General features: G+C 56.2%; 1 protein-coding gene across 1 annotated transcript in view; it reads right to left on the bottom strand.

The window, feature by feature from the left end:
* Positions 1 to 4: 4 nt before the first annotated feature.
* HHIPL1 (HHIP like 1) overlaps positions 5 to 13,147 on the bottom strand; it is a 31,093-nt gene continuing 17,950 nt past the window's right edge. The window contains exons 6-9 of the mRNA XM_025393004.1: positions 12,858 to 13,003; positions 7,635 to 7,716; positions 4,031 to 4,113; positions 5 to 1,580 (exon numbers count right to left, since the gene is read on the bottom strand). Coding sequence (XP_025248789.1) covers positions 1,045 to 1,580; positions 4,031 to 4,113; positions 7,635 to 7,716; positions 12,858 to 13,003 — 847 coding nt within the window. The 3' untranslated portion in view covers positions 5 to 1,044. The remainder of the gene's footprint in view (positions 1,581 to 4,030; positions 4,114 to 7,634; positions 7,717 to 12,857; positions 13,004 to 13,147) is intronic.

The following is a 13,147-nucleotide window of genomic DNA, read 5'->3' as shown; positions in this document are numbered from 1 at the left end:
GAGAGGGGTGTGGAAACAGCCACATGGTTGGCATAGCCCTGGGTGAAAAAGTGTCAGTAGTCTCACGGAACCCCCAGCCTGGTCAGCCCCGAGGTAGCGCTGGAGGAATCAGGTCTCCTGGGTTTACACTGAGCAGGGACGGGGATGGAAAGGACAGAGGTAGCCCCAGAGCCCAAACACAGCTTTGAAAGTAGTGGAGGCCCACCCACTCACTGGAGGGTCAGGGTGAAAGCTCTGCCTAGCTAGTGTGGGTGGCTCCTGCCCCGAGAGCAAGAGAGAATCAGGCCTCGGGGTTGGAGGAGGCTGGCGCCATCCCAGGAGCACCCGCAAGGGCTGGGTATGCTGCTGAGTGGCTTCTCCAGCACACGGCCTTGGAGGTCATCCAGTCCTCCCAGCCACCCTCCCTGAGCGGGTGCTGGCTCCTCCACGCAGCCTGTCCCTCCAGTGGGGCCGCAGGCCTCCAGAAGGCTTTCCCTTCCCCACTGGGTGCCTTCCGGTTCTCTCCAGCGCCTCTGACTGCGGGGGTTAAGGGGCGGGGGCAGGCACCAGGCCGTGCTCTCTGGGCCACATTCCTCAGGCCACCCTCCGGATGTTCTGGCACCTTCCATACCAGCTGTGGGCAGGACAAGCCTGGTTTCCCCCACAGTCTGAGGGGACAAGCCCTCAGTCTGCCAGCTGTGCCTCTGTTAGCAAAGCCAGGGGCCATGTCCATCCTCGAAGCCTGGCTGCCCTTCCTCCTCAGGGTCCCCTAGCAGGCTGTGTTCCTGCTGGTGTCTGGAATGCTTGGAGGTAAGAAAGGAACTCCTCCGGCCCAGGATGGACCATGCACACCCAGAGCCCACACCCCCGCCAACACACACTCCTGCCTTGGGTCTGCGGAGGACACACATGCACTGCAGCGCCTCACACAGGTGCCCAGGACAGCACACACCCGCACCCCCTTCACCCTAGAAAGCGTGTGCACCCGCCGCGGGCACACAGGGCGGAGCGGCCGCTGCCAGGCTTCCCCGCTGGCGGGATGGCCTGGGGGCAGCGGCGTGTTGCCTACAGGTCGGGGTTCTGGTGGCTGCACACGACGCCCGCATCCTCGTCGTGCTCGCAGTTATGGGTGCCCACGCCGTTGTGCTGGCACTCCAGCAGGTTGCGCTCCCAGCCCGCGCAACGCACATTGTCCAGCAGAATGGGCAGCGAGCCGCCCTGGCCGAACTCGGCGCTCTTGACAGCGCGCACGGCGTAGGCAAACCCCAGCTGGCGACACACGACGGCGGCGCCGTTGATGTTCCAGGAGTCGTCGCACACGGTGCCCCAGCGTCCGCCCACGAACACCTCCACGCGCCCGCTGCCGGAGCTCAGGCCCGCGGGCCGTACCAGGCGCACGTCACCATCCCGGAACGCCCGGTTCGCCGAGTTCAGCCGCCCCCGCCGGCGCCCGCCGCCCCTCCGGCTCCCTGGCTGCTGGGTGGGCCGCACTGGCCGCGGGGTGGGAGGGGGCGGAGCGACCGTGGGGCGCCTGCGGCGGGGCGCCCGCGTGGGCGCCCGCGCTGTAGGCCGCGCGGTGCTCCGTGCCTTCGGGATGAACTCTGCGCAGAGGAAGAGTATGCCATCAGCGGGATCCAGGAGCCCCTGTCCAGCCCTGCTGCCCACCCTTTGCTGCCCTACAACCTGTGCGGAGAGGGCGGACTCAGGGAAGGATGTCCTGGGTCTGCCCTGCACTCACACCCAGAAGATGGGATGCCACCTGTGCTCCCAGTGGTGCTTCCCAGGTCACCTGGACCCAGCAAGATGGCAACCTGGACTCAAGCGCCAGGGGATTTTTCAGTCATGCAGCAAACACTTGTAACTGCTTTGTGCCAGTCTGCTGTTGCTGTGTGTCCCTACCCCAAGCCTGGCCTTCCTAGGAGTCCCCAGGTTGGGCGGGGGAGCCAGCCCCTGGCACTTCAGAACTCAGGAAGGCAATGGAAAGGAAGGAGTGTCTGGGAAGTCTTCTAAGAGCAAGTCACCGTTTCTTCTTCCAGGCCTTGGTTGTGAGGGTGAAGAAGCTGAGGCCCACAGACGGGTAAAAATTGCTGCAGGTCTATGGTGGCCAGTGGCCAGAAGGCTGGGAATGGGACGCACACAGGGATCCCTGGGGTCAGGGTAAATCTCTCCTCCTCACTCTCAAGGTTGGCACCTGTCACAGCGGGTACGATGGGGGTGCTCTGGTTGTCTGGCTGGGGAACAAGGCAGAGCCCCTATACCCCACCACAGAGCCTGCGTGCAGTCAGTGCTAGGGAGCTGAAGCAGGTGATTCCCTTTGTCCCTGCAGAATGTGGGGACACGCTTGGCCCAGGTCAGCCACAGGAATAGACCTCAATCTCCACTTTGCTGTGCCCAGCCCTACTCCACATCGGTGCAGTGCCAGGCACTGGGCCCTGCCATGTGTGACAGCCCAAGACTGTTCAGTTACCATGGGGAGGGTCCTGGGACCACCGGGCCAGACCTCTTTAATCCGGCCCCACCTCAGCCAGTCCCACTTTGAAAACCACTGAGAGGGAGCTGAGAAAGGGCTTCTCAGCACAAGGCCAAGCACAGGCCAGGGCCTGGAGCAGCATGACATGGGCAAGGTGCTCCCTGTCCCTGCACCCTGGCCCCTGGCCCGAACCTCCTGCTCCTCAGGCTGCCTCACCTCTCCCACTGTGGCTCTCGCTGTTGCCTCTGCCTGCACTGCCACCCCTGTCAGTGCATCCCTGAGTGAACCTCCCTCTTGGTGCCAACCCCCCTCGGTGCACTCCCCCAGGTGCCCCCCCCCCCCGTGCAACCCCCTCCTGGGTGCATCCCCCACCCTGCACCCCCCTCGGTGCCATCCCCCTAGGTGCCACCCCCCTCAGTGCATCCCCCCATTGGCGCACCCTTCCTATTCTTTTCAGACTCCAGGAACCCCTACCCCCCACCCCAGTCTCCACTGTTCTGGGTGGGTCCTCACAGTACCTGGCACACACTTCAATCACAAGGCCTGGGACAGTAAATGACATCTCTGTCTGCCCCAGCCAGAACACGGCCTGGTCTGACTTCTCACTGTGGCTCCGGCATCCAGCGTGGAGCCAGTAACTAACAAAAGTGCCAGAAACTGCTGAATGAATAAATGGAAAACTCACCAAGCCCTGAAACCAACTGCGACCAGAACTCACTTCCAAAATCACTGAGCTCAGACCCTTCCCCTTCTACCCCGGGTACCTCTTCTGCCCAGGTGCCTAGCCTCCCTTTCTCCTTGCCCTCCCCACCCCCACACACACCCAGTCTGCCAGTGGGTGGCCTGCTGAGCCCACTTGGCCCGCTGAAATATTTTTCTTGGCCCATAGAGTGATTTTTAAAATTCTGAACTAGTTGCTAACACTTTGAATTGGGAGGTTGTACCCAACAGGCTTAGAAGGCGAGGACTGCAGTGTCTCACCATGTGCTGTATCCCCAGGGCAGGGCACGTCTCCGTGGTGAATGAGTGGATGGGGGGATTTTCTGCTTCTCTGAAGAACTGGAAGACCTGGCAACACGGGGTCTTTGTTCCCACGTAACTTGGCCCAGGGGAACAGTCCCAACTTGGGGCATCCCCTTCCCCCTAGCCCCAGGCCCCATGGGCAGTCATTTGTGGTGGCCCTGCTCTGCCATCTCTCCTCATCAGGCTTGTCAATAATCTATGAAGGCCCAGCCCACATGCCAACCCCTCCCACAAATAACTCTTCCAGTCTCCCTCGCTTACACACAGATACATCCTCTTTCTCTGTCCCTCCCAAGAACTCAGAGCATACCTTGCCTGGCACTAGCTATTTCTCTCTTGGTTTAAGGAATTGTGACCAATCAAGCAAGACCCAGTTCAGTAAAAGTCCCATCCACCTTACCACCATGTCTAATGTGTGCCAGGCACAGTGCTAGGCACAGGGGCTGAAGAGGGACATCTAGGTCCAGCTGGTAAGACCCGCGTCTGGCTGGAAAGGCAGCCGTTGTGGGCTGCAGGATCTCTCCCCCCACCCTCAGTGTCCCTCTGGCAGGCACTTACTTTCTTTGGGCACAAAGGGGATGAGGCGGCTTCTGATCTTCACCTGAGCAGGCTGGATCTGACACTTGCCAGGTGGTGCCCGCCTGCCAATGACACACAGGAGGTTATCAGTCTCACCCTGGGAACCCATCCTGAGGATGCCCGTGCCATTGCCTTTCCCCTGCAGTGAGGCAGGCGTGAACAGCAACGATAGTAACAGGCGGCCATTTACCATGCACCTACTGTGTGGCCTGTGGCATCCCTGCCCACTCCATGCCCCCAGGATTCTAGGAGCTCCAGGGCATAAATCCCCTATAACAGCCCACTGGCTGTATGCTCAGCCTCTGCCAGAATAGCACCGGGGCTGGAGGCTTACCGTTTCCCAAGACACTTCTAATCCAGAGCATGGACTCTGTCCTCAGGGTGTGAACAAATGCCAGTCTCTGTCCTCCCCCAGCCTGCCATCAGATTCCTGAAATGCAGCCTGATTCCTGCCCGCCACCCTCTCCCACCAGCTCCACAGCCTTTGAGGCGGGTCTCTCTCAGACCCTCTGGTTCCTGGATTTCTGATGATGCAGAATCTGAGAGATTCCTCTGCTTGGAACCATCTAAAGGACGGGGCAGGGGTGAGGAAAGCAAGCCTTGGGCCTGGAGGCAGAGCTGAGGGATTTGGGGCCTTGGCAAGTGGGGTTTGAGAGAGCAGGGAGACAAAAGAGTCAGAGGAGAGTGCCAGGGCTAGGAATTGGGTCTCCTTTGACATTTTTGAGGGCACAGTAGGAAATGGAATTCCGTTTTAATTAGTTTTTGGCCGTCGATCTGTGATTCTTTGGGAATGACCCCATTCCAGGACAGACCCACGTGGGCCCATGACTTCAATAGGATTCCAGTGGAAAGGCCAAGGGGTGAATTAGCCACGTGACACGGAGTGGCCTCCAGACAGGCTTGGCCGAAGAGGGACACAAAAGAGGGACAAGGGTCTTTGTCCCCAGAGGCTGCAGAAACACAACCAGGCACACACGCTTCTCAAAGCTGCAGGAAAAGCGAGGTTTTTTCTTGCTCTGACCTCCAGAGAACATCCACACACTTTAGACAGACCCAGTGGGGCTTTTGTTCCTTAAGGAAATTGCATTAAAAGTCTTTGTTATGCAAAAGGGTAGGATGTCCACCCCAAAACGCCACAGTGGTTATGTGTGGGTAATAATAGATGACCTGACCCTACCTCCTCCACTCCCCATTTATTTCATTTTCCAAATGTTCTATAATGGGACCTCTGTGTAATACGTGTGGGTGCAAAGAAACAGTTATTCCGAGCCAGGAGAATGAAGGGAGGAGAAGGGTCAGGGCAGGAGGGAGGAATCTCGCCCACTTCTGGCTCCTAACACAAGACTGCGAGCAAGAGAACTCCCTAAGTCTTGCTGGGTCCCTCTCTATGACATGGGGACAACAAGCCCATAGGGAAACGGTGTTGGGAAAACCAAAGATGATGGATCTAAGGCAACATCTGGCATGAATTAGGCACTCGTTTGGTATATGTAACATTTCCTCAGAGAAGCATTCTTTTCTGAAAATTGGCAATAACCTAACATTCCGAGGAATAAGTTATAGTGACTCAGCAGAAAATCACACAGCCATTAGAAATGGTTTTTTTTTGAGGGTGATGTTTGCAACATTTAGACAAAATGGGCATACATGAAGGAAAAAGAACCAAGTCTGCGTGTGATCCAAATACCACCATATAAATCCTGGCACTGCATAGATAACGATGGTCAGGACCTCATGGAAATGAGAAGGAAGGGATGGAAGGAGGAAGTGATTATGTTTTATTTGATAAAAAGTCATGTCAATAATTTACGTGTGCTTTTAAAACAAACAAGCAAAAAAAAAAAAGTCTGTAAACAAGGAAAGTGAGAAGCTGCCACAAACAGGGCAAGCTAAGGAGATGCAACCACTAAAGGTAACATGGGATCCTGGGACAGGAAAAGGGCATTGGAGAACAACTAGAAACATCCTTTGAAAGAGTGTGGAGTCCAGGTGTGGGAGCTCACACCGGTAATCCCAGCACTTTGGGAGGCTGAGGTGGGCCGATCACTTGAGGTCAGGAGTTCAAGGCCAGCCTGGCCAACATGGCGAAACCCCAGCTCTACTAAAAATACAAAAATTAGCCAGACGTGGTGGCGGGCATCTGTAGTCCCAGCTACTCGGGAGGCTGAGGCAGGAGAATCACTTGAACCCGGGAGGCGGAGGTTGCAATATGCTGGGATTACAGGTGTGAGACACTGAGCCCAGTGCAAAATATTTTAAGCACAATAAGTATTTTAGAATTTTTCTTTTTGTAAAAGTAATTAATTTTTTTAGAGACAAGGTCTCCATCTGTTGCCCAGGCTGGACTTGAGCTCCTCCCATCTGCCTCCCAAGAACATGAAACACGCCAGCTTGTTTCAGGATTTCCCAAACGTGGCGTGTCTCAAAGTTCAGGATAAGTAAACACAATGGGGACTCCTAAGGTCTGCCAAATATGTGGATTCTTGGAGTGCAACCTCAGGCCTTGTGTTAGAGATAAGCACAAGCCATGTCCGCACCGGGTGTTGAAGGGACGTTCGGACTCCTATGGAAACCAGCAGAGATGTGAAAATCTAAGGGCTGAGAAGCAGCTTAGAAAGCTGATCACTCATTTATTCATCAAGCATTCCTGGGTCCCTGCTCCATGCCATTTTCAGTGTCTGGGTGGCCTCTGCAGAGTGAAGAGATACAGGCTTGGCCCTGAGACTCCCAGAGCAGCTGGGAGACAGTCAGTGGTGTAGCCCAGAGACTATAAGTCTGAGTGAGGAGAGCTGAGGAAGGGCTGGACAGGGGCCTGGAGGGCAAAGTGGGTTGGGGAAGGTACTTGAAGAGGGTGAGGTTAAGGCACACAGCCGAGGGGTTAAGGCAGGGCTCTGGAGCCAGCGGCCTGGGCCCAACCATGGCTCTGGGCCCGGAGCCCGTGACTTTGTATCTTTGTGCTCATTTCCACCACTGTAAAATGAGCGGCTGAGAGTTTCATAAGCTGCACACGGAAGGAGTTGGGACATGGCCTGGCATGGCACTTCTGGCCTTACAGCTAGAAGGGAAGCCGGGGAGATGGAGCCGGCGAAGGGAACCCCAGTGTATTTTCCCCAGTGGAAGACAGACAACAGGAGGATAGACAGGCATGGGGCGGGGACACACAGGGATCAGGGTGTCATCTGGGAGGCATCACAGAGGCAAATTGGGGGCTGGGTTGTGGGAATGCAGGGGCAGCCCAGGAAGTGAGGGATGAGGGGCCTGCTAGACAGGAGGAAGACGCAGGGAGGGCGGGCCAGGCAAGAAAGCCGAGTGAAGCCTCCGCCCTCGACCCCAGTCGCCTCTCCAGCTCCCTCCTATCCTAACAGACCTGTGCTTTGAGGCGTGCAGACCCGGGTCTGAATCCTGGGTCTGCCCCTTGCTGGAGGAACTGAGGCGAATCACGTCCCTCTCTGGGCCTCAGGGTTCTTGTCTGAAAATGGGGATTAATACTGCCCACCTGAGGGCAAGGTGGAGGGGACAAGCTAATGGAGCTAGGAGGCCTGACAGACAGCAGGAGCTCCCTGTCCTGGAGGCTGGGACTCACCTGGACGGGTCAATTATTTTGTAGACAACCCCACGTGGAGCTGTGGCACTCGGCTCCCCTGTCGACATGAAGTACAGCTCCCCTTTGAACAGAACGAAGTGACCAGTGAGACCCCCACCTGGAATACTGTCCCAGCCAGCCCCGCCTCACTACCCCGCTCCCCGCAGGCTTGGAAATCGAACCCAACCCCAGCTAGCCATCATGTGAGGCATCCCAGCTCAGTCTAGCTGTCCAGTCCCCAGAAAGGGAAACTGAGGCTAGGTGAGGCGTTGGGTTGTGCCCAAGGGCCCCTGGAGCCTGGTCTCCCGGGTGTCAGGCGCTCTGCCTGGACCCAGCCAGGCTCAGACCTCCACTCTTGCCTTTTCCCGGTGACCCAGCACCACCCCTGTCACCTACCTGGGTTTCATGCCCAGACCCACACATCTCTGGGCACACACGAGGGGGCTACAGCCCAGCTCCCCAACTGACTGCTTCTGGGGGACCCGAAGGCACGTGTGGCTCTCTGAGCCTCAGCTTCCTCATCTCTAAAATGGGCAGGCCTCACTGGGCTGTTATAAGGATTGAAGAGCGCAGAGCGTGGGCCTAATCAGCATTAGCTAGCTATGATTGCGGTCGTCATCTGGGATTTGGGCCCTGCCAGGTCCTCGAGGCCAGGGTGTCTCTCTACTGACAGCGAGGACCTCCCAGGCAGGAGCAGAGTACATGGCTGGGAGCGTAGGTCCTAGCCCCTCTGCTTGGCCCCCTGTGATCTCCAGCAGCTGTGTGATGGCCCCATTCTGAGCCTCAACTTCTCCCCGTCTCAGAGCTGCGCTGAAAATGTAACCGTTAGAGTTCTGAGTCCCTGGTGCTGAGGACTGTCTCAGGGAATGTAGGTTCTCCCTCCTCCTCCCACTCCAATCCTCCCTCCCAACCCCTGCTGCCAGGGGTATCTATGTCCTGAAAACAGGCTGCATTATTCCTACATCACAGCTGAGAAAAAAAAAAAAGGAGGGGCTCAGAGAAGTCAAGTGACTTGTCCTAAGTCACACAGCTAGTGAATGGTTAAGCCAGGACCAGAACTCAGGAAAGTCTGCTGCTCCAGCCCCACACCAATATCGGATGCGTGGTGGCTGGGAGCCCAGACACGAGCCACACATGACTCATCCTGAGGGTTCAGCCATGCTAATACCTCTGTCCTTGTAAAAGGATAGCAGAGAGCTCAGCTGGGCTGGGAGTAGGGAGGGAGGTTTCCCCGCAGAGAGGCTGAGACAGACAGCTTGGTAACAGGTTGGAGAAAAGCATATCCCTGGGGACAGGTGCAGTCAGGGAGGGCTGCATGGGGGTGGGGTCTGAGAAGCAAGGCACAGGAAACTCGGGAAATGCAAAGGGAAGGCACTTGAGGGTTAACTTGTGACACCTGGGTAGACCCAGCTATGATGGGGCTGGGGGATGAGGCAAGCAGTACACTGAGTGGTCAAAGGCCCCGACCCCCAAACCCAGGGGCACCAGCCCCACTGGGGAGGTCGGGAGAGGGGCTGTAGGCCCACATGGTGATGATGCAGCCTGCAGCAGTGGGAGTCCCTGGGTGAGACGTCCCTGTTGGGAAGTCCATGGCCACAGCCCTAAATTGTTCAGACAGCCTTGGGCCGTCCACTTACCTCTGGGCCTCTTTCTGGAGTGAGCCACCAGGAGCAGCCCTGGTCTCCTCTGTTCCAACCCCCTGAGGAACTCCCTGGTTCATCTTGCCAACCAACCTTAAGGCCCCCCTCTGGGAGGTGTCCAGGGGCCAGGTGGGGCATGGTGCCCCTCCTCCATAACCAGGCGTTCATAGTCAGCCACAGTTTCCCCATTGGTAAAATGACAAGGCTGGACCACGCAGACTGCAAGGCCCTTTCCAGCCATGATCTGCTGGGAGCTGTAGCCCCCAACCCTCTGCACACACAGGGAGCCCCCGCGGGTGCTGCCAAGCCCGCCCAGGGCTGCTGTTGAGACTCAGAAAACAATGCTTCAAAATGAAGGCCTCAGAACTGCCTCCAAAGCAAAAGTTTTTCTCTGACCTTCTCCTGTCCTCCTGTCTCTCAGTCCTATTCTCCCCTGAGGTGCCATAGAAACTAGAGTCTCTCTTTCCCACGGCAGATAATAGAAGCCAGCACACATTTCCCCCAAAGCCAGTCATAGAACCTAAAAATATTATTGTAACTCTCCCCTAACCTTTCTGTATAAAACTGGCCATAAAGAAATTATCTGAGACCAGGCATGGTGGCTCACGCCTGTAATCCCAGCACTTTGGAAGGCCAAGGCGTGCAGATCACTTGAGGTCAGCAGTTCAAGAACAGCCTGGCCAACATGGCCCGAAACCCCATCTCTACTAAAAATACGAAAATTAGCCAGGCATGGTGGTGCACACCTCTAGTCCTAGCTACTCAGGAGGCTGAGGTATGAGAATCGCTTGAACCTGGGAGGCAGAGGCTGCAGCGAACCAAGATCACACCACTGCACTCCAGCCTAGGCGATAGATCGAGACCCTGTCTCAAAAACAAACAAACAAACAAAACCCCCACAACAACAACAACAACAACAATAGCAACAACAAAGAAATTATCTGGGTCAGATATGGTGGCTCATGCCTGTAATCCCAGCACTTTGAGGCCGAGGCAGGGGATCACTTGAGCCCAGGAGTTCCACATCTGCCTAGGCAACACAGCAAGACCCCATCTCTACAGACTATTTAAAAAATAGCCAGGCATAGTTACATGAGCCTGTAGTGCCAGCTACTTGGGAGGCTGAGGCAGAAGGATTGCCCAGGAGTCTGAGGCTGCAGTGAGCCATGATGGTGCCACCGCATTCCTGCCTGGATGACAGAGCAAGACTCTGCCTCTAAAATAAAGGAGGAGGAGATGATCTGACCTGTTTGACCCATTTGCAGGTCATCAGACTCCCACTCCAGAGAGAGCCCCATAGCCAGAAGGAAGGAATGCAAGCGCAGAGAGGCCAAGAAGAATCCAGACACACAGGCTGTGCTGGCTCTCCCACTCAATCAGCATGAGCTCAGGCCCTTTTTGTCCGATCACATTTCTACACAGCTGCCCATACTTTGTTGCACCTGAGCAAAAAAATGGACAATTTCTTGGCTGGGTGTGGTGGCTCACAGCACTTTGAGGTCACCTGAGGTCAGAAATTCGAGACCAGGCTAGCCAACATGGTGAAACTCCGTCTCTACTAAAAAAATACAAAAATTAGCCAGGTGTGGTGGCGCACGCCAGTAATCCCAGCTACTCGGGAGGCGGAGGTATGAGAATCGCTTGAACCTGGGAGGTGGAGGCTGCAGGTTGCAGTGAGCCCAGATTGCACCACTTCACTCCAGCCTGGGCAACAAGAGCGAAGCTCTGTCTTGGGGGTGGGGCGGCGGGGGGGGAAGTTCCATGAACTTTCAGAGGGCAAAGGCGACGTTTTCCCTTGGTGGGATACTGAGCCACCTTCCTGGTCTCTGGGGTGTGAACTGTCCCTGGGGCACACTGGGCCAGCAGAGGTACTCATTTTGTAATCTGCAAGTGTTAGAACAATTAGAGAAGCAGCAGCAGGAGCCGGGAGCAGGGGAAAGTTGGTTTGCGTTGGACCCCAGGGCTCCGGGCTCCGTGCCGTCCAGAGGCTGCTGCCAGAACTGTCCCTGGGCCGCCAGTCTCACCGGTGCCTCCTTCTGGTTTTCCACACTCGGGTGTCAGTCAGAGGGCTGAGGAATGGCCTTTTGGAAACTGTACCTTCCTTCCAGGCCCTGCCTTAGTGGGGGAGGGGCACTCCTGCTTCTAAAACACATTAACCCCCTACTGACCAAAAGAAAGGGCTTTCAAGGGCCCAGAGGGCTTAGGAATGGCTGTGGGGGCTGGGGGCTGCCTTTTTGGAAGTTCAGATTCTGACAGTTCAACAAAGGTTTCCCAGACTCAGCCCTCGGGGCTCTGGGCACTGAGCCGGGCAGGGGACACCCCTCCAAAGGCCCCTGGGCGGGCGTTGCCTAGCAACCCCAATAAGCATCCATTAGGGCTCACTGGGGGCCCCTGGGCTTTTGTCCAGGAACAATCCTCGGGCGAAGCACAAAGGCAGGAGGCTGGAGCAGGATCCCGTCTCCACTGGCCCCTCTTCCTCTCCCCTCCCACTCTGTCCCTCGTGTTGAAAACACAAGTGCCTAGATTCAGGATCCACTAACCGACAAGAAGGCTGTGTCCACCTGCTTTGAAATAATTATGTGGCTTCATTTAATGGCCTAAATCCATTTGCCATCAGGAACTCCAGGCCAGGGGAGGTCTCTGGGGTTCTCTGGAGGTCTCTGGAGGTCTCTGGAGGTCTCTGAGGCTCTCTTCCACCACCTGCCTGCATTTCCACCATTCCAGATCCTTCCTGGCCGGCTAACCGGCATGGATGCTTACCCACGTTATTAGTCTAGAACTCACGGCAACCTTACCCAGGGTGAGGTGGGGTAAGAGGAAGAAAGGGGCCACTACTTCCATTTTCCATAGGAACAAAGGGGAGCTCAGAGAGGTGAAGACGCCCGAGGAGGTGTCAGAGGCATATGAACCAGAGCAACTCCATGTTAAATAAGAGCTGGGTAAAATAAGGCTGAAACCTAGTGGGGTTGCATTCCCAGACAGTTAAGGCATTCTGTCACAGGATGAGACAGGAGGTCGGCACAAAACACAGACCTTGCTGATAAAACAGTTTGCAGGAAAGAAGCCGGCTAAAACCCACCATGACCAAGACGGCCACGAGAGTGACCTCTGGTCATCCTCACTGCTACACACCCATGGGCACCATGACAGTTTACAAATGCCATGGCAACGTCAGGAAGTGACCCTATATGGTCTACAAAGGGGAGGCATGAATCATCCACCCCTTGTTTAGCACATCATCAAGAAATAACCATAAAAGTTGGCAACCAGCAGCCCTTGGGGCTGCTCTGTCTATGGAGTAGCCATTCTTCTATTCCTTTACTTTCACTTTACTCTATGGACTTACCCCCAATTCCTTCTTACGTGAGATCCAAGAACCCTCTCTTGGGCTCTAGATCGGGACCCCTCTTCTATAACAGAGGCACCTGCAAAGTCTGGAGCCCAGGGAACATCTTCCTCCCAGGTGGGAACTAGTTCAGGCCTGTGTGGTCCTTCCCCTACATCAGAGACCAGAAGGACCACAGGATGGAGGACCAGTCCCAGGCATGAGCAACCAGCAAGGAGAGGTCTCAGGAGTGCTCACCGGCCTCATCCTCCCCGAAGGAGATGATGTACGGGTAGTAGTTGTTGATGAGGCCTGGGAACTCACAGGTCTGGCCATGGCCCATGCAGATCTCACTGTAGTGCCACTGGCCTGTCCCTGGGTTCTCGTGGAGGGACATCAGACGCCTGCAATGGAAGATGAACTGTGAGGCCATGCCTGGCATGGCACCCAGGGGAACCTACCCACCCATCCATCCATCCATCCCACCCTCCCACCCTCCCTCCCTCTCTCCCTCCTTCCCTCCATCCTTCCACCATCCATCTACTCAT

The sequence above is a fragment of the Theropithecus gelada genome, chromosome 7b (genome assembly GCF_003255815.1).
Source record: "Theropithecus gelada isolate Dixy chromosome 7b, Tgel_1.0, whole genome shotgun sequence".
Lineage (NCBI taxonomy): Eukaryota > Metazoa > Chordata > Mammalia > Primates > Cercopithecidae > Theropithecus > Theropithecus gelada.
The sequence above is the reverse complement of the archived record's forward strand: the minus strand, read 5'-3'. Positions and strand labels throughout refer to the sequence as shown.